The sequence below is a fragment of the Leuciscus leuciscus genome (genome assembly GCF_965113295.1).
Source record: "Leuciscus leuciscus genome assembly, chromosome: 23".
NCBI lineage: Eukaryota > Metazoa > Chordata > Actinopteri > Cypriniformes > Leuciscidae > Leuciscus > Leuciscus leuciscus.
Window position 1 is genome coordinate 30,375,819 of NC_138747.1, and position 26,039 is coordinate 30,401,857.

The window sequence follows — 26,039 nt, forward strand, 5'->3', positions numbered from 1 at the left end:
AAATTGACGTGTGCGAAAATTTGACCCATAAATAATTCCTGCTTTGTCAATTTATTTTCTGCACATTATTTTCACTTACATGCATGTGTTTTTGTGTTCCGTGGACCATAAAGTTCAGATTTGATCTCCACTCTTAATAAGACAGAGACTTCACGTAGGCTAGGCCTATACAATGAAATTGCGTGACAATATTGCGGAATAAAAGCGTTGAAAGGAGAGAGGTATGATTTTTTTTTTTTTTTTTTTTTTTGTCGTTTAGTACATTACTAGTAACAAAGCATTTATGTAAACACGCCTTAACTTCAATTCAATACGTTTCTATAAAACACAAGAACTTTGCATGTATGCATGCTATAAAATGGAGCAAAAACGCTCGGGTAGGAAACCGGGCATTGCTGCAAAGCTGACAACAAACAATTCAAGGATGCATGACATCATACGTTTTGATGGACTTTTGATGATTTTGCTATAGGCCAACACATATTAATAATTAACATTCCAGTTGCTTTTGAAAGTCACAACCTTCTGTGATAGAACAAATATAGGCCTACACAAACGAGGCAAGACATAGGCATGATTTAAAATCTGTCACACCATAGACGGCTATTAAATTATAAATAGCAGTGACCAATTTAACATTAGAAGTCTTGTTTACATAGGCTATATCAAACGCCAAACCAACGAATCTGATGGGCGGATTGACACGTGTATTATGGGATAAATCTTAAGTAAAAATGAACAATCATCAGACCTCTTAAGCATTCCAGATCACGTAAACGTAACTCATTCTTTAAAATAAGATGAATGATGTTGTGACTCCTCTCTGGAAATGTATCTATTACTGCATTGTAAGGCTACTGAAACTGTAAAGTAGTACATGTTTCATTAGACAAGAGTGTGTTCAGATGGCAGATCAGGAAGTTTTTTTGTTCTACTTGAATGATGAAATTGTTGGCGCAACCAACTCGACGATAATCAAATAGCATGCATGACTTTGCTTGGCGTTGGTTTACACACGAACTTCTTCTCCTTAACCCGGCGGTTCTGGAACCAGATGGTCACCTGGCGTTCAGAGAGATCGGTAGTGGCGCAGATCCTCCTTCTCTTGTCTTTAGTGATGAACTTGCTGGCTTCATACTCTTTCTCCAGCTCCTTTAACTGAATCTTAGTGTACGGAACCCTCTTCTTACGACCGCGACGATACCCGTTCATCTCGGTCTGGTGCGGCATAACATCTGCAAAAAACAAACAAAAAAAAAAAAAGTTTAAGGCGGAAAGAAAATATTAGAAATCATTTGCCAATGTCAAGTACACTCTCTGTTAATGTCTCGTGACTCTCAAACATAGCGAGTAAAATTATTGGTGAATGAAACTGTGACCACAATTCTGACCAAGTGTTTAAAGATTTAAGTAGGCCTATATGAGATTTGTTGTCTGTGAGTCATCTAATCTATCATTTTATCTTGGAATAAGAAAATTGTTTGTTTCAAATGAACGTTTTCAAATGGTTTGGAAATGTTTACGTTTGAGCTGATACAAACACAAGGTATTTAAGAAATTCTAACTCCAACACTCACTTAGGCCTATATATACATAGGTAGGCATATAACTGAGAGAAAGCCTATTGGTGAATCCCGAAAGACCATAAAGAATAATTGTTAGTCGTTAATTTTCAGTTAAATGTTCTTTAAGTTAATCACATCTTTATACTGGTCCTCATGAGCAAAAGCTCCACTCTTCTCCACACAGTGGTTTTAAATAATTGCAACATTATTATTGAACATTAAACACTATTAACCCCCCCCCCCCCCCCCCTTCCATTTTAAAGCACACAGAATAGAACTTAAATTCAACATTTTTTACTCTCCAAATTAAGTCCCATGCAAAGCACGCTGAAACTACAGTTGTACCGTCGGTTCATATCGCCTATACTTAATTTAATCTAGGCCTAGTATAGAATTACACTCTGAAGCAAAAAAACACAAGAAGATAAACAATTTAGTTATGATCACAAATAATATGATTTAGTCAATCGGACAATCGGTTTGTATAAACTAGTTATTTGTCAAGGCAGAATAGACAGACGAGATATTTTAAATGGTTACTTATCCAAATATTGTACATTTGCAGACACATTTGTTTTACTTTAACAATAAGATGACCAAAACCAATCAATGAGGTTTCTTCTTTTTTCTTCTTTTTTTCTTCTTCTTTTAACTGCAATTGGGTGAGCGGGAAATTATTAAGAGTCCTGATTGGTTACTTGCAATATCAAGAAAAAAAAAAAAAAAAACGTATACAAGAGCTATTATTTAAGTAAAATGCATATTTATAAAAAGGTAATATTTCAACTCTGAAGTTTACATCAGCTACAGTTTAAACGGACACCTGCCAATCTACATCTCGGTTAAAAATTAATCTAAGAACTATACGGAAAATCACTAGTGTATAAAAAAACAAGGAGGCCTACATGAACATATAGAAATTATATTTAAGATTGGGTGACGATAAAGTAAATTTCCTAATATTTTTTAAGTTGTATCTCTTTTTATTCTCTCTACTACTTATTTCCCCCTCTTAAACTACAATAGGGCAAGTATAATTAGTGTATAACACAGCATTTCAAACATGAATACCAATGCCAAGCTTTATCATATTTGCTGATATTTCATTTTACCCGAAAACTGGGAATTCCATAGGTAGTTAAAATGTGTTTGTTCCTTAGAACAATATAGTTGCTCGTCCCAGCCGTTCGACAGTGCCCAGTGCTGATAACTGTCCATAGGGAATAAAGTTTCATGCCGGGACTCTGGGCGCGCGCTGATTCCTGGTATAACCGGGACGTCCAAATATCCGGGCACAGACTTATAAGAGCTGGCAAAGCTTGGGTAAACAGCGAATTCTTTGGATCTACTGGAAAGCTCTTCAGATGGTTGCACACCGCTTGGTTCCACGTATTTTTCCCCAGGATGGAAGGAACATGGATTCTGTTGCAAGTTTACGTTGTGAGAGTACTGAAGTCGACATCCATAATATGGACTCCCGAATGGGTATCCACAGCTCAAGGGTGAGCCCGATGAGGTCTGTGGCGCAGGGATATCCGAGTACACTGTCCGGTGGTTCCCAGAGAGGCGTCCCAGTGCAGGGTGCGGGATAAAATCACTGCAGTGAGAGGCAGGACAGCTCCCACTCAGTCCCTCCATGCTTTTGTTTGTTCATCCGAAGTTTTTTTTTTTCATTACACGTTAAACAATGTGTCCGCCCAGCGTCCACGCAGAATCAGCGAAATCATCATGGGTTGCTTTTTAAAACTAGACTGACACCTCACTTCCAAGCTCATTTTCTCCGTGCACGCATGCGCACAGTTAAACCCTGATTACTGACATATGCTGTCAAGACGAAGCGGATTTCTTAGAGGGGAAGATGAATTTCTCTCTTAATATCACTGACGACAAAACAGTCATCAAAAATGAAAAACTTGTTGGATGGCTTGTAGACCTATATATCAAGCAAAACGGTTTATTTTTCCACAATTCCAAGAACAAATAGCCTACATATTCGAGAATATTTTTTTGGAAAGGTTAATGAATTATGAAATTAAGATAAATCAATTAAATTAAGCCTAACATTTTTGCAGACACTGAATGCAAATGTTATACTGAGAATATGTGATATTTGTTCGAAGAAACTTTTTTCTTGTTTTATAACACTGTCTGGCAAACAATTGCTAATTTGGATTGGAAAAGCTTCGTTAAACGTTCTGCTACTGAGGAAAAAAAGAAGAAAAACACACACACATAATGCATTAGCCCGACGAGTGTTAGACATTGTTTTACATAAACACTTATCAGTTTCAAATAATACAAAAACACGCTAATGTGATTGTCTGCAGCAGGGGAACTATGGGAATTCGATGAAGTGTCTCAGTGTGGGATAAAATGGGGATAAAAGTAATAAAATGACAAAGAATATACATGGAAGTAAGAATAGTTCTCTGAGTCTATAGAGAACTCCATAACCCACCCTATCTCTGTACATTTCGCTTTGAGTGTAACATCTAAATAAATTGGTTTCACCTAATTCCAAAATACTGGTAGGACAACTGTAGGTTAATTTAAGGGTTAGATCAAGTAAATCGCATGCACATTCACGACATTTATTCACAATATTTATTGAATATGCAAACACTGTAACCCCTGATAATTAACCAGAAAAAAGTAATAGTCCTATTAAATAAAAAAGGAGGTAATCGCTAGGCCTAGCATAATTTAAAGTTTACAAACACCAAGATTAATTTCGTAGGACTTCACATTTTAGTTGTGCATGTTATTTGCACGGAACTTTACATGTAAAGTTAACGCATACAATTCGATTAAGTGGCTATTTGCTGTGGTAGCGCAAGTAGCCTAAATAATGGCTAATCGTCCAAATGCCACCAGCTGCAAGGAAATCCAAGGTCAAGGTGGAAACGGACAAAGAGTGTCGTAATACGTCTAGACAGAAGGAACGAACTTCACACTTACATTGTCGAGTTCAATTGCACATTACAGTTAGACTTTATATAGACACTTATTGTCCTCAATGGTTCCTTCCTATTCTTTATCTTTACACTATAATCATCACTAAATCTACCAGAGGGACCTTCGATTGAAACTTATAATAACATATTTAAAATATATTTCGACTTTAAAGTAGGCTTTCCTCAACAGGACTCTGAATTCCTTCAGAATTTGCCATAAAAAGTGTACAAATGGTTACACTTTACATTGAATTTACATTGAAAGTTATAGTATTATACCAATAACAACATTTATTAACTCAATGTTAATTTATGAATTTTTGTTTGCTCATAATGCATCAACTAATTTAAAGTTAGCCTATGTATAATTAATTTTAAAATATGTAGAATATTCTCAAATTAACTTAAAATGCTAAAAGATATTGTTCATTATGTATCAACATTTTAAATACAGATACAGAATTGCTTTATACAGATTTCTCATCTTTCGGCGTGACATGTTAAAATAATTTTGCGGAAATTTAACCATTTTAAACAAGAATTTAACAAGAAATAGGCTATCACAAAAAATAAGAAGAAATATATCAAGTACCCTTTTAATATCATTGACAATCAATGATAAATTACAACCCGATCTCACGACAAGGTCGAAGTCGCAATTACGAATTCGCATGTGATGTTTATAAGAAAAAGTATTCGTAGCCTAATCTTATCAAATCGAAAATATAATAACATTTAATTAAAATAAGCATGAACCAGCACCCATAATTTCACCTCTAAACACAACCATCATTGGGGGCATAAATTATATACGGGAATCATACGAATTCGCTGCAGAAACGTATTGTTGAGGCTTTTCCACCGCGAATTATCTTTGCGAATTCTCGTTTAAATTTAAATATTTTAGTTAGACGTGAGATCGTTCAAATATATCCCAATATTAGTAATAAATAAATAACGCAAAAACTTAAATCGGCTAAACTTTATATGTGATTGATGCTTGGTATAGTAAGAGGAAAACGGAAACTTACAAATATGCCTTCAGAAAATGATATAGAGAAAGCTAGCCTAATCGTAGTTGTTCATTTGTGAATGAGACGCATATACCTCCTTATAAGGTTATTATAGTCTATAGGCCTATTTATACCACCGATCAGTTCTTAAGCCTGTTCAGAAAATAAGGACGCATATATTTTATATAATATCTAAAGTCTCTTAGTCAACTGCAAGCATTCTTGCTCAGTCTCTTTAAAATCCTAACGATGAGGCCAACTGGAAAAGTCGATGTTTGTTGATTATTTCCACTATCATTTGTGAGTTTCTATCGGCTATCCTAAAATCTCTACATCGAAAATGTATCTTACAAACTGCTAGGCTATATCTTTATAATTTACGTTATGGAAGCCATGTGGAATATATAGACTGATCATGTGCACTATAATTATAGCCTAAGTTGTAGATTTAAGTTTAGATTAACTATATAATCACGATCTATCCATTCTTTAAATTATAGCATTTAAACTAAATAGCTAAAACAGCCCTTCAGTCTTTGCTCAAACCACCACAAGGATTCCTGTCTGCAGAAGTCCAAGTTCAAGTTAAGGGATCTCTGTCCAGACTCCAGACCACACAATGGTCGTCAAACTGGGATAAAGCTCTTTTTAACTTCAGAGGAAGGCACCGTAAGATGGCTGACGTTATAACAAGTCGTATATGTTTCAGGACAGAACTTTGCTGGGGTGGTCTGCAATGACAAAGATTTGCAAATTGCATTCATGGCTCAAAGGATTCATTTAATAATAATATTAATAAAAAATCCGTTGCCAGTAACTGTTCAGAGATAAGCAGAATGCTATTTTTCAGCAACACTAGTTTGCACTGAAAAACTACGCAATAGGTTAAAAAATGTATTTTAAAAGGCAAGAGGATAAACTAAATACATATTTTTAAGCATGCAGTATTTGAGGACATTCCACTGAGCTACACATTAAATTAAAAATGGAAATATAAATTCTTTACAAATTTATATGGACATCTCACAGACTAAACATCATGTTTCGCCCAGTTGTGTAAATCAGCTAAACGGAAAAGGTTTCATCTCCGAAGTCATATTAAAATACCACGATACTCTACACGTCTGAACACCTTCTCTTCGATAAATATAGAAAATTAAACATGATATGCAATCCTTAGGACTATACAATTGTTGCTCAAATACATTGCAATGCCCCAGCAAATCCCTGGCAGTTTCAAATAACATATTTGTTTAAAGATTTTGTAATGAAGCCTTATGAACATTTAGTTTTGAGCGCCATTTTTCTTTGTCCTGCTATAGTGACACGTTGTTTCACTATTAGTGAGGACATCTCATAATATTTCCATAGTTTTTAATATCAGGATAATGAAACATAAACATAACGCAGAATCTGTGAAAATAACTCCATTTAAACTGTTTATAAATTGGCCAAATCAAGTTTATATCTAAATGATTTAGATATTTGATTTGGCCAATTTATAAACCGTTTAATCTAGATGAGGAGATCGGATATAGGCTATGCACTGCTTTTAAGGCAGAGTTTCACTGTGTGTCCCTCTGAAAGTGTGGGTTAACAACCAGCAGCAATTCAAGGATCTTCATTGGAAGCCAGAATTTTCTTATTATGATGTTATCATAGAGATATAGGCATTTATGTAGAACGCTTGACTTCCGCGATGAAACTGCAGGGTTGTAAAGCTGCCATTGTTCAGCATTCAAAATGCACTTATTTTATTATGACAGTTAGAATCCATTTAAAGAATCATCTGAGTAGGCTACCGAAATAAGAAATGTATTTTGAGTCATATAGCCTATTGAATGGGATTTTGGTTAAATGGCTGAAATAAGTTCTGCGGTGAACACAAGCTCAAGACACTTTCACGTTTGATTCTACAATATAAAATACATAAATATTACCCCACTCGTGATTTTTAAGCCACTTGCTAGCAAGTGGCTTAAATGGGACTATAGGCTGTCGAGGAGATTATGACGAAAAGATAAACTCAGACCGCTTTTACAGCCTCAATATGCTTATAATTGTGCTCTTATAAACTTTTCTAACTCAAACGTTCTGTGAATTTTTTTTTTATAAAAACTGAAAGAGTCAGTAACTTAGTGATGGTGACGTTGAACTCGTGGGACCGTGCGGTTTGTTTATAGCCTAACTTTAGCTTTTTTACTTCTGGTGGCTGCATTTGGGTCATTCTACAGAAACGTCCACTTTTGGTATGGCAAGATGTCTTAAAATGTATTTCCTTTTCTAACATTTAAACTTAGACCACATTATTAGATTACCCTTTGACTTTATGATTTATTTATTTTTGTCACTGGTGTTACCTTACTTCTTTAGCAATATTAAAGGTTTTTATGAAATATTATTTCTCAATTTTTTTCAGTAGATATAGTCAGAGTTACAGAAAATTAAGGATAATCTAACAAATAGGCTAAGGAGATTATGTTTTATTTATTTTTATCAGGTTTGTTAAAAGTGTGGCTGAATGATTCATTTGCGCAACCATGTATTTGCTATAACAATGAACATTTTTGAAAAACAGTTTTAAACAAGTAATGATACAATCCTTTAAAGCTTAACTCTTGAGTGTAGCAGAATTCAATGAATTAAAAATTATTATCATGTCACATGTGACATTTTATTTAATGTGAAAGAAAAAAAAAAACCACAGTAACACCACTGACACAACAAATCAGTGACATACATAACACAAGAACTGAAAGCAGTTAGTAAAATATCATAAACAACATTTTAAAAACACATTTTAACTTCATTAGAAAACAACTAAAATGTACAACAAAGTACATTGTCTAAACTGCAATTGTCCATTTGTGACTATTTTATGTCATGCTTTTGTACCTACTTACTAGGTAATAACTAAGAGGGGAAAACGCCTCGGTTACGACTGTAACCTCGGTTCCCTGAAGAGGGAACGAGCGTTGCGTCGAGAAATGACGCTGTGGGAACGCTTTGCGTGATGACGTCTTGAAGCACATGTAAAATCAGTCCAATGGTGTGGCGGAACGTCAGAGGCGGGTGACGTCACGTACCAGGAAGCTATAAAAGCCGGCCCGAAACAGAAAACGAAAGCTTCGTAAAAGTCTGAAGTCGAGCTGACAGGCATGAAGGAGATATGGCAGGGCGACGCAACGCTCGTTCCCTCTTCAGGGAACCGAGGTTACAGTCGTAACCGAGGCGTTCCCTTTCAAGGGAACTCCCGTTGCGTCGAGAAATGACGCTGTGGGAACGTCTATACCAACGCCTCCATAGCTACAAATGTCTGTCCTGTGTGAAATCCGTAGAGCAGCACTAGGAAGACAAAACATGAGACCCTGGAGCAGAGTCTAGATCCAGAGAGTAAAACCTGACGAAAGTGTGCGGTGAGGACCAGCCTGCCGCATCACAGACGTCCTGTAAAGAAACTCCTGAAATAAGGGCCTTAGAGGCCGCCATACTCCTCGTCGAGTGCGACCGGACAGCCAAAGGAGAAGGCTGCCCAGCCGCCTCATAAGCAAGTGAGATAGCCTCGACCACCCACTTGCTCATCCTTTGCTTAGACACCGGGCCCCCTTTGTTAGGGGACCCAAAGCACACAAATAATTGATCACTTTTACGCCACAGGGCAGCTCTGTGGACGTAAGCGTCTAACGCCCGCACAGGGCAAAGCAAATTATTAGCCTCCTGGTCAGCATTTTGAAAGGGAGGAGGACAGAAGGCCTGCAGAACAATAGGTCTAGCCACATTAGTGGGGACCTTGGGGATATAACCCGGTCTCGGATGAAGGAACGCTTTAACCATACCCGGAGCAAACTCTAAGCATGACGGAGCCACCGACAATGCTTGAAGATCCCCTATTCTCTTAAGAGAAGAAATAGCCAGAAGGAAAAGAGCTTTCAGAGTAAGAAACTTCTCAGGAACCTCCTCAATGGGCTCAAAGGGGGCCTGGGATAAGCCTTGTAGCACAAAGGACAAATCCCAAGGTGGCACCCTAGAGCGAACTGCAGGCCTCAGCCTCCAAGTGCCACGAAGGAAACGAGATACCAGAGGGTCTTTCCCCACAGACATTCCACCCAAAGGAATGTGGTAAGCACCTATGGCCGCCACATAAACCTTTAAAGTGGACGGGGTCAGACCTGCAGTGAACCGGTCCTGCAGGAACTCCAGCACTGTACCAATTGGGCAGTGGACTGGGTCCAACCGACGGTCACTACACCAGGAAGTGAAAACTCTCCACTTCAGGGCATAAAGTTTCCTCGTGGAGGGAGCTCTGGACTGTAGAATGGTCTCAACAACCTCGGTTGAGAGACCTGACTCTATGAGCTGGGCCCCCTCAGAGGCCAAGCCCACAGGTTCCACAGTTCTGGCCGAGGGTGAAATATCGAGCCCTCTGCCTGGGACAGAAGGTCCCTCCTGACGGGTAACTCCAGAGGATGCCCGTCGAGGAGGGACACAAGATCGGGAAACCATACTCTGCCCGGCCAGCGCGGGGCTATAAGAAGTAGATGGACCCGGTCCCTGCGAACTCTTTCCAGAACTCCCGGGAGCAGAGCAACTGGGGGAAAGGCGTACAGACGTAGCCTCGGCCACGTCTGTACCATAGCATCCAGTCCCAGAGGAGCTGGATGCGTGAGGGAGAACCAAAGTGGACAGTGAGACGTCTCTCGAGACGCAAACAGATCCACTTGTGCTTGGCCAAACTCCCTCCATATCAGCTCCACCACCTCGGGGTGGAGCCTCCATTCCCCGGGCCTCGGCCCCTGCCTCGACAGAGTGTCTGCTCCTATATTCTGTACCCCGGGGATGTAAGCTGCCCTGAGTGACAGTAACTTCCCCTGGGACCACAAGAGGATATGGCGTGCCAAGTTGGATAACGGGCGCGAGCGCAAACCCCCTTGGTGGTTGATATAGGCGACTACCGATGTGTTGTCCGTATGTACTAGCACATGGTGCCCCCTGAGATCTGTGATAAAGCTCCTCAGAGCCCGGAAGACAGCTAACATCTCTAGGCGATTGATATGCCAGGAACGATGATGGTCTTCCCACAGACCTTGAGCCGAGCGACCCTCCAGGATCGCTCCCCAGCCCGTGAGGGAAGCATCCGTCGTTAGCAATTTGCGACGACAAGGAGCTCCCAACACTGGGCCCTGGGACAGGAACCAAGGCTTCTTCCACATAACCAAGGCACGTAGGCATCGCCGCGTGACCTTGATTGTGCGAAATGGGTTGCCCCTCGGGGAAAACCCCCTGGTCCTGAGCCACCACTGCAGGGGCCTCATGTGTAGCAGTCCAAAAGGTATCACGTTGGAAGCTGCTGCCATGAGACCCAACAGTCTCTGGAACTGTTTGACAGTGAGTAGCTGACCTAGCTTTACACTTTTCACAGCTGCAAGGATGGAATCTATCCGTGGCGGTGACAGGCGCGCCTGCATCGACACAGAATCCCAAACCACGCCTAGAAAAGTGGTCCTCTGTAGTGGAGAAAGCACACTCTTCTTGGCGTTCAGCCGTAACCCCAACTCTTTCATGTGGGCGAGAACAACATCTCGATGTTGAACCGCCATCTGATGCGAATGAGCTAAAATCAACCAATCGTCGATGTAGTTCATAATGCGAATACCCTGGAGGCGCAGTGGCGCCAGAGCTGCATCCATGCATTTGGTGAAAGTGCGGGGTGATAAAGCTAGGCCGAATGGAAGAACTCGATATTGGTATGCTTTGCCCCCGAAAGCAAACCTCAGGAACTTCCAATGACACGGACGGATGGATATATGGAAATATGCGTCCTTGAGGTCTATCGTGACAAACCAGTCCTCGGACCTGATCTGTGGCACGATCTGCCTCAATGTTAACATTTTGAACTTGAGCTGCATGACTGACTCGTTCAGAACTCGAAGGTCTAAAATGGGACGCAATCCCCCGTCCTTTTTTGGAACTATGAAGTACCGGGTGTAAAACCCGGTTTCCCTGCTGGAGGGAGGTACATATTCTATGGCCCCTTTCTCTAACAGAGTGTTTACTTCCTGTTCCATAACCAGAACCTGCTCGGGGCCCACCACTGTGGGCAGGACCCCCCTGTGATTTTGCTACTGCACTATTAACTGCATCGCCAAATAGACCAACCGTGGAGACCGGAGCATCTAAGAGAACATTTTTTTCTTTATCTTTAATGTCGCTCAGATTGAGCCACAGATGCCTCTCAGTGGCCACCAGGGCTGCCATAGACCGCCCAATTGATCTGGCGGTCTCCTTGGTGGCCCTGAGAGACAAATCTGTGGCTCTGCGTAGTTCAGCCACAGTGTCGGGACCAATACCCCCGCCCTCCTCTAAATCACCCAGCAGTTCAGCCTGATAGGCTTGCATAATAGACATCGTATGCAGACACGCTGCTGCCTGACCAGCGGCTGCATACGATTTATGAACCAGGGAAGATGTTATTTTTACTGGCTTAGATGGAAGTGTAGGAGTCTTCAGGGAAGATGCCGTTGCTGGAGAGAGATAGCTCGCAAGCGTCTCTTCCACCTTCGGCATCTCCCCATAACCATGCTCTTTATATTTATAAATGGAAGAGTAGTGGGATGTGTGTGGTGAAAATACTCTGTACGACACTGGTTTTTCCCACGATCTCGACACCTCGGTGTGGAGATCGGGGAAAAACGGAAGACTCCTGCGCTGGGGCTGCGCACGAGATGGCAGGAAGCGTTCGTCAAGCTTGCTTTTTGAGCGAACGTCCTGCCTATCCTCTGGCCACTCAATGGAAAGTCTGTCAACTGCTCTAGTAATAACATCGAGCAGTTCCTCAAACGCGTGAGACTGAGGTGGCGAATCCTCAGACTCAGCTTCAACACTCACAACATCCAACTCCTCAGAGCTGGACAATTGCAGCATTGGTGCCTCTATCAGGGGGGAAGAAACCGCAGCGCGTGCTTCCGCACCCTGATGAGAGGCACTGGATCTGTCAGATTGATGCTGAGATAAGGCAGAGCCCGTCTCAACATCCACTGACAGATCCATTTGCGAACCCCAGGTCTGAGATCGCCGCCGAGCCTCAGCCGCGGCGGGACCCGAGCCCTGGGGAACGTGGTCGGGATTGAACCGAGCCAAACGGGATCGGAGCGTACGCAATGGAAGCGCACAGCAATGCTCACAGTCACCACCCTCGAGTGCTGACTGGGCATGCTCCTCTCCCAAACAAACAACACAAAGAGTGTGTGTGTCACCTCCCGTTAAATAACGCGGGCAGGGATGGACACACACTCGATACTGCTGCTTGCTCGCCATAACTGAATCAATATATATATATAGAGACAGACAACACCAAATAACAAGGACAGATTTCAACACAGAGCGCAACTGAAGACTCAGAAAGCTTTCGTTTCTGTTTCGGGCCGGCTTTTATAGCTTCCTGGTACGTGACGTCACCCGCCTCTGACGTTCCGCCACACCATTGGACTGATTTTACATGTGCTTCAAGACGTCATCACGCAAAGCGTTCCCACAGCGTCATTTCTCGACGCAACGGGAGTTCCCTTGAAAGGGAACTTTGAACTGTCCCCATTTAATATTTTTTTTACTTGCCCAACTGCCCCATAATGAACTCCCAGAACCGCTGATCAATCTGAACTGAACGCTTATTCAGTGCCATGGGCTCTGGAATCAGGCATATGATCTGGTCATCACCGTACCAGTTAACATCATCTCTGGGGCATGGCCAGAAAAACGTATTCACTCCGTTGCGGTGCATGCATTTGACTTGCACATTGTTTTCCTCCACCTGCAGGATGATGCCAGGGTAGGGATCATCATCATATCGCACAACACACCACTGCCCAGTGTGATGCTGTTCGATGACATTGGGTCTAAAATCTTTGCCTGTTTGATTGATTGCATCCATAGCTACAAGAGTTAACCTCCTCTTGGCTGTGGCATGGACACTCAAACACCCCCTTAGCAGCCTGGCAAAAACAGCTTATGTACCTGTATTTGAGAATGCCGGGAGAAAAGCTAAGGACCTCATGCATTTTCATGGTGCCTTTAATGGTGAATAGGGGCACTTGCTTTAAACCTCCATCCTTCTTCTCAACTTCTTCCTCACTCACATAGTAGAGTTTCACCTTGTTTGTGTCCTTCAGCAGCTGGAAAAAGCTCTGTGCATCAGGGATATCTTTCCCTTGACAAACTAATGCGTCAGCTGTTCTATTCAGTGCAGCCCCCACTCCATCTGGTGAACCCTTACCGTGACTTGCCTCAAAGAAGTTCCATGTCACAGTCGAGAAACACCTCTGGTGTGGCTCCGTGAATATGATGTAAAAGTTTAAGCAGTTTTTGTATTGGGCGGCAGGGCCATCACTAAAAAAGTGAAGGTTTTGGACATCAGTGTGGTCCTTTTTCAGGAAATGAAGAAAAGGATCCAAATGAGCCCATATAGCTGGTGGGTCATGCCTTCTGCCAGATAAATGTGCCTTTGCCTGCTGATGTGACTCCCCAAAGTGAACTGACTGGATTTCATTGGAGTATTTACAAGAATAGTTCTAGCTGATATCGATGTGGATAAGGCAGTCTTTGGCAGTGAGGCTCTCTCTGAGATTCCTGTACTCGCTGTACTGCCAGTGAATATTAAAAATTTGTCTCCTGAATTTAAAGAGCCGGTCCTGGAATTGTGCCACAAGTGATTGTACTCACTCTTGTCTCTCCACCTTGCAGTGAGATGTTCACCTTCTCCTGGCACCATTGGATTAGAGTCACCACCCTATTTGAAGACCTGTTTAAGGGATAGGCTGACAATTTGTAGTCCAAACAATCACCATACGCACATGTCTTGGAGATGCTGCAGACAGTGTTGTTAGACATTTCCTCTAAGTTTCTTGAGTCTGAAATGCCCAGCTTGTATAATTTGTCAGCCATGACCTGCAAGTTTTCATGCGTCTTACATTGACACGTCTCTCTGTCTCTCTCATTTGGTGGAACCACCCAAAATGGTCTCTGACGGCAGAAGAAAACATAAGAAATTTTTTGGTGCTCAGATACATATTTCTTGTGGAGATTGAGCAAAGAATCAGACAGTAGCCTCCTCTGTCTCTGAATCTTCTTGAGAGTTAGTGTGTTCTTCCTCCCTGTAGTCAGTCTGCTGACGTCATCCCTGAGAAAAAATGGTCTGACAGATTTTACAGTCTCCTTCTGTATGCCAGTTTCTTGAACTTGCTTTGTTTTTCTGATGATTCGAGAATCACAACCGATGAGCTTCTTGCAGTATGTCTTGCATTTATATTTTTTTTATCAGCTTCTCTGATACCAGCTGTGCAAGACTTTGTTTTGACTTTGTGTCTTTAAAACTTTTGTATTTGTATTTCAGTGCTCCCAAAACAGCAAAGTGATATTTCAGGGCTTTTCTGACACGGGTGTTGACTTGCTGACCTTGAAGAACTTTTTGTGTTTTTTGTGTTCTTCTGGGCTGTCAAGATTTGCACGCTGCAGTCGTATGTTACGCTTCTTTCACTTCAGTGCTCCTGCTCTGACTCTTTGCCTGCATCTTTGCTGACGGACCCTCTTGCATTCATATCTCTACACCCTTTCACTCAAATCACTTATTCTCTTTCTTTTTTATGTGTCAATGTCACTGGCATAGCTCTGTTTCCTTTTCTGCTATTACTCTGCTCTGCGTTCATGATCAGCATCCCTACGTTTCCTGATAGCGTATTTCAGAATCGAAAAATACTCCAAGGTTCTTTACATAACTTTGCATATTGTTGGACAATGGTCCATTATTTCCAGCCAGACCAATCCCAATCTCCTTGTTCCCAAACATAATAAACTCAGTCTTATCCTCATTTAATTTAAAAAAAATATTTGCTAGCCATCCCTTTACCTCAGTCAAGCACTTAGAAAAATTAGTAAAAGATTCACAGCCATCACACTCCAAAGGAAAGTACAGTTGTAAATCATCAGCATACAAGTGATAGTTAATTGTCATGATTTCTAGTGGAGAAATGGGTGGATCCAAATGCAGCAACACAGTACTCAGGGCAGTCCAAATCATCGTCATCCATGCAAGCATCTAAGTTATAATAATCAGAATCGTAGTCGTCCATGCCAGTGTCGAAAACCATTTAATCCGTCAGAATAACAATAAAACAAAACAAGCAAGAACAAAAACAAGAACAGACTAGAAACAGACCTTAGTGTAGACGAATGACATACAATAATGACTCCGTGACATGAACTAACACAACAGGGTATTTATGCACAGACACTAACAACATAAATGGAAACAGCTGGGTGTAATCACAAGTGATGGGAACAAACAAGGAATCATGGGAAATGTGGTTCCAGGAAGAATGGAGACTGGAAGGAAGGGACCTCTAGTGACACCCAGTGGAACACAACAGACACTGTGACATAACCCCCCCACTACGGAGCGGCTACCAGACGCTCCACGACAGCAAACAAAACTCGACAAAAGTCCAGGAGGGAGGTGGAACTGTGGGGGATCAGGGGGAGGGACGGAGGATCAGGACCATGGGAGGGAATAGACATAGGGGATGACAGTTCATCGGGAGGCCAGGGCGGAAATGTCAGTCCATCTGGCGGCCAGGGCGGAGACTTTCCCTCGGGCGGCCAGGGCGGAGACGACCCGTCGGGCGGCCATGGCGGAGACGACCCGTCGGGCGGCCATGGCGGAGACGACCCGTCGGGCGGCCATGGCGGAGACGACCCGTCGGGCGGCCATGGCGGAGACGACCCCTCGGGCGGCCATGGCGGAGACGACCCCTCGGGCGGCCATGGCGGAGACGACCCCTCGGGCGGCCATGGCGGAGACGACCCCTCGGGCGGCCATGGCACTGGAACAGACACCACCGGCTCAGGAACTGGAACAGACTCAGGAACTGGAACAGACACCACCGGCTCAGGAACTGGAACAGACACCACCGGCTCAGGAACAGGAACTGACACCACCGGCTCAGGAACAGGAACTGACACCACCGGCTCAGGAACAGGAACTGACACCACCGGCTCAGGAACAGGAACTGACACCACCGGCCCAGGAACAGGAACTGACACCACCGGCTCAGGCTCAGGAACAGACACCACCGGCCCAGGCTCAGGAACAGACACCACCGGCTCAGGCTCAGGAACAGACACCACCGGCTCAGGCTCAGGAACAGACACCACCGGCTCAGGAAAAGACACCACCGGCTCAGGAACAGACACCACCGGCTCGGCGGCGGCCATCTTGTCCGAAGACCCAGGCTCAGCGGCGGCCATCTTGTCCGAAGACACAGGCTCGGCAGGCGTGACGTGAACAGGCTCGGCGGCGGCCATCTTGTCGGAAGACACAGGCTCGGCAGACGTGACGTGAACACTCTCGGCGGCAGCCATCTTGTCCGAAGACCCAGGCTCGGCGGCGGCCATCTTGTCCGAAGACACAGGCTCGGCAGGCGTGACGTGAACAGGCTCGGCGACGGCCATCTTGTCCAAAGACACAGGCTCGGCAGGCGTGACGTGAACAGGCTCGGCGGCGGCCATCTTGTCCGAAGACACAGGCTCAAGAACAGTCTCTGGATCGGCAGACGTCCTGTGCTTCCTCCACGCCTGCAGTACCACCACTGCATAAAAAAGGAAGACCACTCTCTTGGCCGTGGCAGGACTGATGGTGGGCGGCTCCGAGACGATCTCAGGGATGACAGCGGGCTGCTCGGAGGGGACGGCCTCCGGGACGACAGCGGGCTGCTCGGAGGGGACGGCCTCCGGGACGACAGTGGGCTGCTCGGAGGGGACGGCCTCCGGGACGTTGGGGAGGCAGGAAGTCTTCCTCCTCCTCCGCCTCCGGACCACCGGAACTGGGACCACCGGAACTGGGACCACCTGACTCGGGACCACCTGACTCGGGACCACCTGACTCGGGACCACCTGACTCGGGACCACCTGACTCGGGACCACCTGACTCGGGACCACCGGAACTGGGACCACCGGACTCGGGACCACCAGACTCAGGACCACCGGAACTGGGACCACCGGAACAGACACGGAGGAAGTCTTCCTCCTCCTCCATCGTCCCTCCTGGCGAGGTGCAGGTTCAGGACGGGACAGGACCCGCGGCGAAGGGTGTTCTGGTCTGTGTATCACTGACCCATGGTCGAAGGAAGACCGAAGTAGAGACTGAGTCCGGGACTCACCTCTACTACTTCCTCCTCTGCGAGCTCCACGGGTCCCCGAAAACCGGGCCAGACGCTCTCCTCTAAACGACTCTCCGTCGTTGGACGAAAAGTCCTTGGGAAACCTGAGCGTCATTGCCTCCTCCCTTTGACGGGCCACAAATGCAAAAGCCTGTAGAAGGTTCATGCTGCTGGATCCACTTGACGACGGAGTCATTCTGTCATGATTGCTAGTGGAGAAATGGGTGGATCCAAATGCAGCAACACAGTACTCAGGGCAGTCCAAATCATCGTCATCCATGCAAGCGTCTAAGTTATAATAATCAGAATCGTAGTCATCCATGCCAGTGTCAAAAACCATTTAATCCGTCAGAATAACAATAAAACAAAACAAGCCAGAACAAAACCGAGAACAGACTAGAAACAGACCTTAGTGTAGACAAATGACATACAATAATGACTCCGTGACATGAACTAACACAACAGGGTATTTATGCACAGACACTAACAACATAAATGGAAACAGCTGGGTGTTATCACAAGTGATGGGAACAAACAAAGAATCATGGGAAATGTGGTTCCAGGAAGAATGGAGACTGGAAGGAAGGGACCTCTAGTGACACCCAGTGGAACACAACAGACACTGTGACAGTTAATATTATGCTGCTTAAAAATAGACCCCAGGGGTAACATATATAGTGAGAACAGAGTCGGACCAAGGATTGATCCTTGAGGAACCCACCAAGAAATAGCAGCGAATGCAGAGACATAGTTTCAAACTTTTTTTACTCCTATGGACCTGTGAAAAACAACACTTCAAAAAAGGTTACAGAAGAATCAGCAACACAAATCATAATTTGACTTTCCATACAGAGTACAATGCAATTGGTATAAAGAGGATAAAGAGGGCTAGCTGGCCTGCTGTAATATTTCTAATGTATCCCTCCTGTATGCCATAGCCTCCTCATGATGCTGGATTTGCTTCTCATAGCTATTCACGAGTTCATGCTTACAAATATTAAGAAAGAGTAAAAGAGCGTGCGTGTTTGGCGTGCTGTCCGAAGGGAGGGCTATCCCCTGGCTGGGATAGGAGCAAGTCGAGAGTGAGGAGTCGGGGTGGCGGAGGGACGAAGAAAAACTGTTGAGGAACATAAGTGAGTCAGCTATGTATATGACCTCCTCTCATGCTTTGTACATCACTCAGCACATGAGGATCTCTCAGAGTGAGGTGAGTCAGGGAAAGGGAGCAATTGCACAGTAACAGGGATTCCTCCAGGGATCCATTCCAATGCCTGGGGTCCCAGGAATGGGCAAAACTGTTCTTCCTCTGCAGTCAGAGGACGAGATAAACATGAACCACCACCATCAGTCTTTTTTTCCTCCCTTTTATGTGCTGCAGTCCTCCGCTTTGTGACACTTGCAAAGTCCCTCACTCATTCCTTACCTCTACAGGGCTTTGCTTGTATCTGAAGCCAGCTGCATTTATTTTTTGTGTCATGTCCAGTGTTGAGTAACTTGAGTTACAGTATGTAATCAGATTACTTTTTTCAAGTAACTTGTAAAGTAACACATTACTTTTAAATTTACAACAGAATATCTGAGTTACTTTTTCAAATAAGTAAAACATGTTTCTTTGTTTATCCATTTACTGACAGCTCTCCTGTCCTCGTGTTGAGAGAAATAGGGAGTAAGTGCAGAGGCATTGTGTGCGCTGTGTAAACGATGGTTATTGCAGTTTCAGAATCAAAGTGAGCATGCATTTACTCATTTCACTTGAAGGAAAAAAAAACCTGAATCAGTTTTACACAAAATTAATATAAAAAGTGAAATGCAAACTCTGAATATTACACAATTCTGCAATAATTAAGTATATTAAAATACAAAAATATACTTTATTTAATCTTTGCTGCTGACCTTCGTAAACCACTTCAACCATATAATAAGCAAAAATGATTTTAGATAAGCATCACATTTGGTTTCTTTCTTTTTTTTTATTGCTGAAGTAAGAGTAATTTGAGAAAGTTACACTTTCTTGTTCTACATCCTATTCTTCTGAAAGGTTTGTTTTAGCTGCATCCTCTACTGTACGGGTGTGAATTTGCATTTCTTTCAGCCTGAGGCTAATTCATTTCATTTTTGGTGTGAAAGGGCCTTTACATTTGCCAAAAATCTAACTTTTTTTGTTGTTATTAAAAACAAACAAGCCCAGGTGAGAAAAAGAAATGCAAAAGTAATGTAACGCATTACTTTCCATAAAAAAGAACTAAGTAACGCAATTAGTTACTTTTTTAGGGAGTAAAACAATGTTGTAATGCACAACTAAGTATCTTTCCCCAACACTGGTCATATCTTGATTCGTTGAATTTAATAATTTTTTATCATAAGTGGTTGCACACAATTGATTTTAGCTACATTTAAACAAATGCATTAAGTTCAACTTAATTTTAGTTCAACTTAATGCATTTGTTTAAATGTAGCTTAAATCAATTGTGTGCAACCACTTACCATAATTTTTTTAATTAAATTCAACAAATCATTTTTTTCAGTGAGTGTGGCCACATTTTTCAATGAATTGCTGTGATTCTATTCACGCTTCAGACAATTGTCACACTTGTTAACATTATTAAAGCTCACAATTATCTGACTCTCAGCTGATAACGATATTTAAAAAACAAGTGGTTCTTTTGAAGTTCTCCATTCATCTCAGCTCTCCCACCTCTTCTGTTGCTTTTAGGAAATCCAGGCTGGCAAACGGATTTGTTTTAGTACTTCATACTTGTTTCTGTTTTTTGAAGTTGTTATACAATGATGTATCTCATGAAAATAAATATTTGACAGAGGTGGTCCTGACAAGACTTATCCAATGCTTATGTGTGCGACAGAAATCATTTGCAAGCATTTGTGTTGGATGCCGAGAACCATGGCATCATAAATGCGCCAGTGGCATTAGAGAGCAGCTCACTGTGTGTTCGTATGCAGGTGCTCTTTTTTACACAGTAGTTCAAAAAGACTTTTATGACCTTGCACTGAAATAGAGAGAGACAGTCTGTGAGAAGAAGAGAAGACATATCCAGGCCACCTAAGTCTAGCCAAGAATGAGAAAGCACATGTCCTAAAAATACAAGTTACTTTGAATGTTTCTTTAGCTCTTGCCTTTCGAGTAGAAGTCGAAATTTAGCAGTATGTATTCAAGCACGAGAAGCAGTTTATTGAATCAAATTAATTTTATTGAATACTTTGTAAATTTAAGTGCGTTTTCTTGGAGGATACAAAGGCAGTTTTCCATGTGGATGTCTAACAATACAATCCTCTTAGCGTGCTTGGAAATGTAGGGCAATAAAAACAGTGTTTTTGAAAAATGACTTTAAATACGAACAGTCTTATAATGTCTCAAGACATAAAAACTCTGTCTACAGAGAAAAGCTTGGTGTGTTTAAAGAGAGAACTCATTGTTTACAACTTGGCGACCATTCAAATTTTGATGTTATCAATGACAACAAGATTTACTGCTGTAATGAGTCAGAAGTCTGCAATCCACATTTTCTGTCTCTGAAACCTCTCATCCCCCTTTTATGCGAGACAAACCAACTCCACTATGTGCTCAGCAGCGCCACCTTGCAGGCAAAAAAGAACTTCAACAATAAAATTGTCTTTTGTTTCCTCACCCAACCCCCACTTTACCATAGCTGTTCATTCATAAAACCCCCACATTTTAAGATTGTGGTAGAGGCTCAAAATACTATAGATAAACCCCATATCTTAACATGACTCTGTGGTCATGAGCTTTGCTTGCTTAAAGAAACTGGACAAAAAGGCATGCACATCCGATTCTGAATTAAATCTGTGGCAGCCTAATTAAATCACAGTGAAGAACTTGACATTCTCAGAACAGTTTTTCTCTTAGATGCATGTAGAATAAGTATGAAGCTCAGTTGCCTATATAACATGCCTGAGAAACTGCTTCAACCATGGAAAAGACATTTATTATAGTGTGTCTGTTGATCTGTGTGCCCTCAGGTTTATTGCTGTGCTGCACGAGTGGATATGCTACTTCTACATGAGCAGACAGGCGTACACAATACACTTATCTGTATTAGGGAGAATGCATGACTTCTGCATGATGACTAAACAATCTAAAAAGATTCTGATCAGTCACACTCTATTCCCATGACCGTCTGAAATTAAAATAATTATGTATAATTATGGCCCTTTGCTAAGCCCTAAAATGGTTGAATGTGACTTGCTGTACATCTAGGATAGCAGGAAAATTAAATAAAAATAGCAAGCATTTTGTTGTCATAATGCAGATGCAAAAACAGAGTTTGGAGGCTTGTGAAAGCCAGAATGCAGTAGGTGGCAGCAAAGATCCCAAAATCTCAATGTAAATAGACATCTAATTCTGAATGAACAGAATTACATTTACAAATAGAATAAAACAAGAAAGAAAAATGTCTACATTTTATATAATGTTTTTATATATATTTCTTTAACATATGTTTGGTTACATATCTGGCTTCATGAAATACCACAACCATAATAATTGGTATGACTAGAATCTATCATGACAAAATACTTAGTGTAGAGATTTTATAGTAGGGAAGAACAGATAATTATTATAAAATAGAATACATACATTTTATTAGAAAAACTATTCTCAGTTTGGAGTTGAGTTTTGCTGCTCTGACAAAATGGATTTGGTTTTGTGGTTGGATAGTTGGAAACTGTGGATAGTGGTTGGAAAAATCTCTAATTCTAAACTTTGAAGAACAATGAAAAACTATTTGCAAAAATAACAGTACACTTTAAAATATGCTGGGTTGTGAAAACGACTAAAATGCTGTAATATTCATTCCAGGCCACTAGGTGGCGATGTCATTTTGTAAAGAAACATTATGCACCTGTTGACTATACATGTAATATGCATGTGCATAACTGCATTCTAGTTTACATGGAGATGATAATGGTATTGTTTTCAAAAACTGGCACTGTGAAACACGTTTTCCAAAGTTTGCATTTTCAGGCCCCCAAAATACTGTTGTCGTGTAAATGAACGGCCAAAACATATACAAAGTTTTCAGTTCTGAGTTGACGTGTAACACCCTTAGAGTGTTTGAAGACTAAAACATTAGGGGCCGTTTACATGACACAGTTTTCAACTAAAATTGGAAAAAATGTATTGTATTTTGGCCGTTCATTTACACCACAACAGAGTTTTGGGGGCCTGAAAACACACATTTTTGAAAATGTGATCAGTCTATAGGTGTGTAGTGTTGCTTCACAAAGTGACATCGCCACCTACTGGCCTGCCAGCAGAATACAGTGTTTTTAGTTGTTTTCACGAATCTTTCACGAAGAAAAACCTTTCCGCTCTTAGTACATCGTTGTAAACGTACCCTGAGACACTAGTGTTGGAATCTCCATAAAGAGGAAAACTGTACAAGATAATTACTCTTTCTCCTCTAACTTTCTGCTTCTCAATTTCTTTCACACTCCCTCTCTTTCTCTATCTCTCTTTTTGCACTTGTCCACCATTAAAATTCTAGTGCCATACTACTGCAGTACTTTGCAAATGGAAGGATGGGTGCAATTTACAGAAAATGCTGCTTTTTTATTGTCTATTTCTCCTTAATCAGAGCAGCGAAAAAGCCAGTTGATGGCTGATGGCACCACTGACCGCATAGCATTTTTATGGCAAGATTTACAACCGATCTGCTCCAGGGCCACTTTATGGCTCATGCTCACCAAAAAATACTTATTTCCATAGAAGGATTAAACACAAGGGTAAAGCAAAGAGGTGTGTGTAAGTGAGAAGGTCTACATTTCACATATTTACTCCAGTAGCACACGTCTCAGTACGAATGTAATCACTCGTCATGTGATCTATCCTGCATCGTCTGTAGTTTTTGCAGTCCAAATTGGTTTTAGATTACAGATTACAGAGGTAGAAAAATGGGACTACTGTTACTCAGAAGGGAATCCAGATAAGCTTGACCACTGCTCGTATGAAGGTCTCGTCCTTTACTCTTATCTCTGCTGATCTGACTTGGTTGTCTGACCCAGAAAAGACTTGGCTGACTGTTCCAACTGGCCAAAGGGAACAACCATGACAGTGTTGCTGACCTGAACATCAGTTCCCTCTGATCTCCATTTCTGATGAATTTGGAGGCTGGGTAAGTAGTGTCTGGTGAAATGTTTCCAGAAGTAGTCTGCCAAGAGTTGGCTGTGTCTTCATCTTCTGCGGCTCAGAAGTTCAGATTATTTGGGGGAGTGAAGTATCTCGCCGCCCCATCATCAAGATATGAGGTCAGCAATAAGGAGATATAGCCGATGGGCTAAAAGCTGAGGACCTCTCTATTTCTATCAGCACCGTTTGCCTTTAGAGATTGTATTTCACTCTCCTAACATTCACCAAAGTGTGATGTGCTGAGTGGGATGAACATAAATGTATAAAAAAAATCAAAAAAATCTGCTAGGTGACAAATTTAACTTGTAGCTCTGGATGCAGTGCAGCAAATGACTCTCTTAAAGTCCCCCTGTAGTCAATCATTTTATCCCTTAAAACTCATATTTGATCACCAAAATGATTAAGCGCTTTTCGTTGAAAAAAAATTCTTCATGCCTTAAAATAGCTTGAATGTAACTCTACACCCTCCCCTCATTTAGTATTTGCAGTTCTATGAATATGCAAATGAGCCCCGCCTCCACTCACTCACTCAGCTCAGAGATCCACTGGTTGACGATCACACGTTGATCTGATTGGTTACAAGGTAGTTTGTGACGTCAGAAACACCAGCGATTTCAAAGCGTGTTTTTGAGACTGTCTTTGGTTCACTGCAGTTTTAAGGAGAAAATACTCAGCAATGCTGTCGACTTATGAATTTACACATGCTTTGTCTTAAAGCACATTAAAAAAACACTACAGACATATAAACAATATTAAAACCTTGATTTTCACCACAGGGGGAATTTAACTCCTTTTTTTCCCACATTTGAAATCAGACAGGATTTCAAAGGGTTATTTTTGCCTCAAGATAAAGCTGTTGGCCATCAGGAACGAGTCAGTGTCCATGTTTGTGAGGAGAATCGAGATCAATATGCACTGCTCTGGATCATACACTTCAAAATGACCCCCATTTTTTATCATTCCGACCTCCCGCCTCTATGGTTCAAAGCAGTCTATATCAGTTACTAGAAGACCGGCTAGTGGGTTCACAAGCGGGCAGGTGGGAGATGTGCCTTTCTGTGGGGATGATGTTGCACTCTACATTTTTTGTTGCTGTTGCAGATTGTCCTTTTAGCACCCAATATCTTTTGAGCTTCATACTTCATACTCTCTGGGTCTGGGTGATGCAGTCCATCATCATAGTCTTTAATGATTTGTTTGGTGATTAGGTGATGTGGGTCAAAGATAATGGGGTGAATGGCATCTTTTTCTAAAGGACCTGTATACTCACTGTAAAGTTCTTTTTCTTTTATTTGCTTAGGGGTAAAACCAAGGTATGAAGTACCTTTAAGAGGTATTCTGTTAGTGCACATCCTGACACCATCCTGACAACGTTTAGATGAAAATGTAAATGCTTGCTGTGCACTTTCCTATCAAAAACAAAATAAACACACTACAAAAATGACAGCAGTGAGAAAACAGCAGTTAAGAAAGCATCTGATCACAGCAAAATGTTTGCGATTTGTTATATTAAGCTATAATATATTCAGATATTCATACAACAAAATATTCTTGGGGCCATGAAAGTTTTGTGAACATTTTCAAAAATACTGGCAGTGGCGGGAAACTTAAAAAAAACAAAAAAACAAAAAAAAACACACTGGCGGGGAAAGAGTTAAACATGAAAATAACAGTGAAAGTATATCTTTCAATTATAATTACAACTTCAATTTCTAATGCAGCTCTCCAGTGTGTCTTTTAGATAAACTGAGGGTGAGATTCTTGACAAGAATACAGAAAATCTCCTTAAAAAAACAGGGGATTTGGTCAATCAATCATTATTCCCGTTTCCTCACTATTCCTCATTCCCTCTTGGCCCACCAAGCACACAGCTGTCATTAATTTTGTGGAATGACTAAACCCAGAACATTCTTCATTTGGCTGTAAGCGCAGAGACAGTTATATGACGAGAATCGCTGCACTAGGCAGATGGTGAAGCTTGGCTTTGCATACTAAGTACCTTCAACCCTCCTTCTAACCCACCACCACCTCAGCCCCTCAATCTTTCACTCTTCACTATTTATACTTTCTCTACCGTTTCATTCTTGTCATATAGGGAACATTTCTACTGCTCTTAATACAACATTTCCCCCAGTTCA

The 26,039-nt window shown here is 42.0% G+C and overlaps 1 protein-coding gene and 1 long non-coding RNA gene across 2 annotated transcripts in view; both read right to left on the reverse strand.

The window, feature by feature from the left end:
- Window positions 1-19,856, reverse strand: part of LOC309487563 — a 76,982-nt gene extending 57,126 nt beyond the window's left edge. The window contains exon 1 of the long non-coding RNA XR_014201887.1: window positions 19,806-19,856. This is a non-coding gene — a long non-coding RNA (uncharacterized lncRNA). The remainder of the gene's footprint in view (window positions 1-19,805) is intronic.
- hoxc13b (homeobox C13b) lies at window positions 976-3,206 on the reverse strand (the record flags this gene model as incomplete). The annotated part of the gene is made up of 2 exons (XM_082155316.1): window positions 2,678-3,206; window positions 976-1,235 (listed from the first exon to the last, which is right to left on the reverse strand). Exons 1-2 carry the CDS (start codon window positions 3,201-3,203, stop codon window positions 976-978), a joined length of 786 nt encoding a protein of 261 aa, XP_082011442.1. The 5' UTR covers window positions 3,204-3,206.
- Window positions 19,857-26,039: the final 6,183 nt, after the last annotated feature.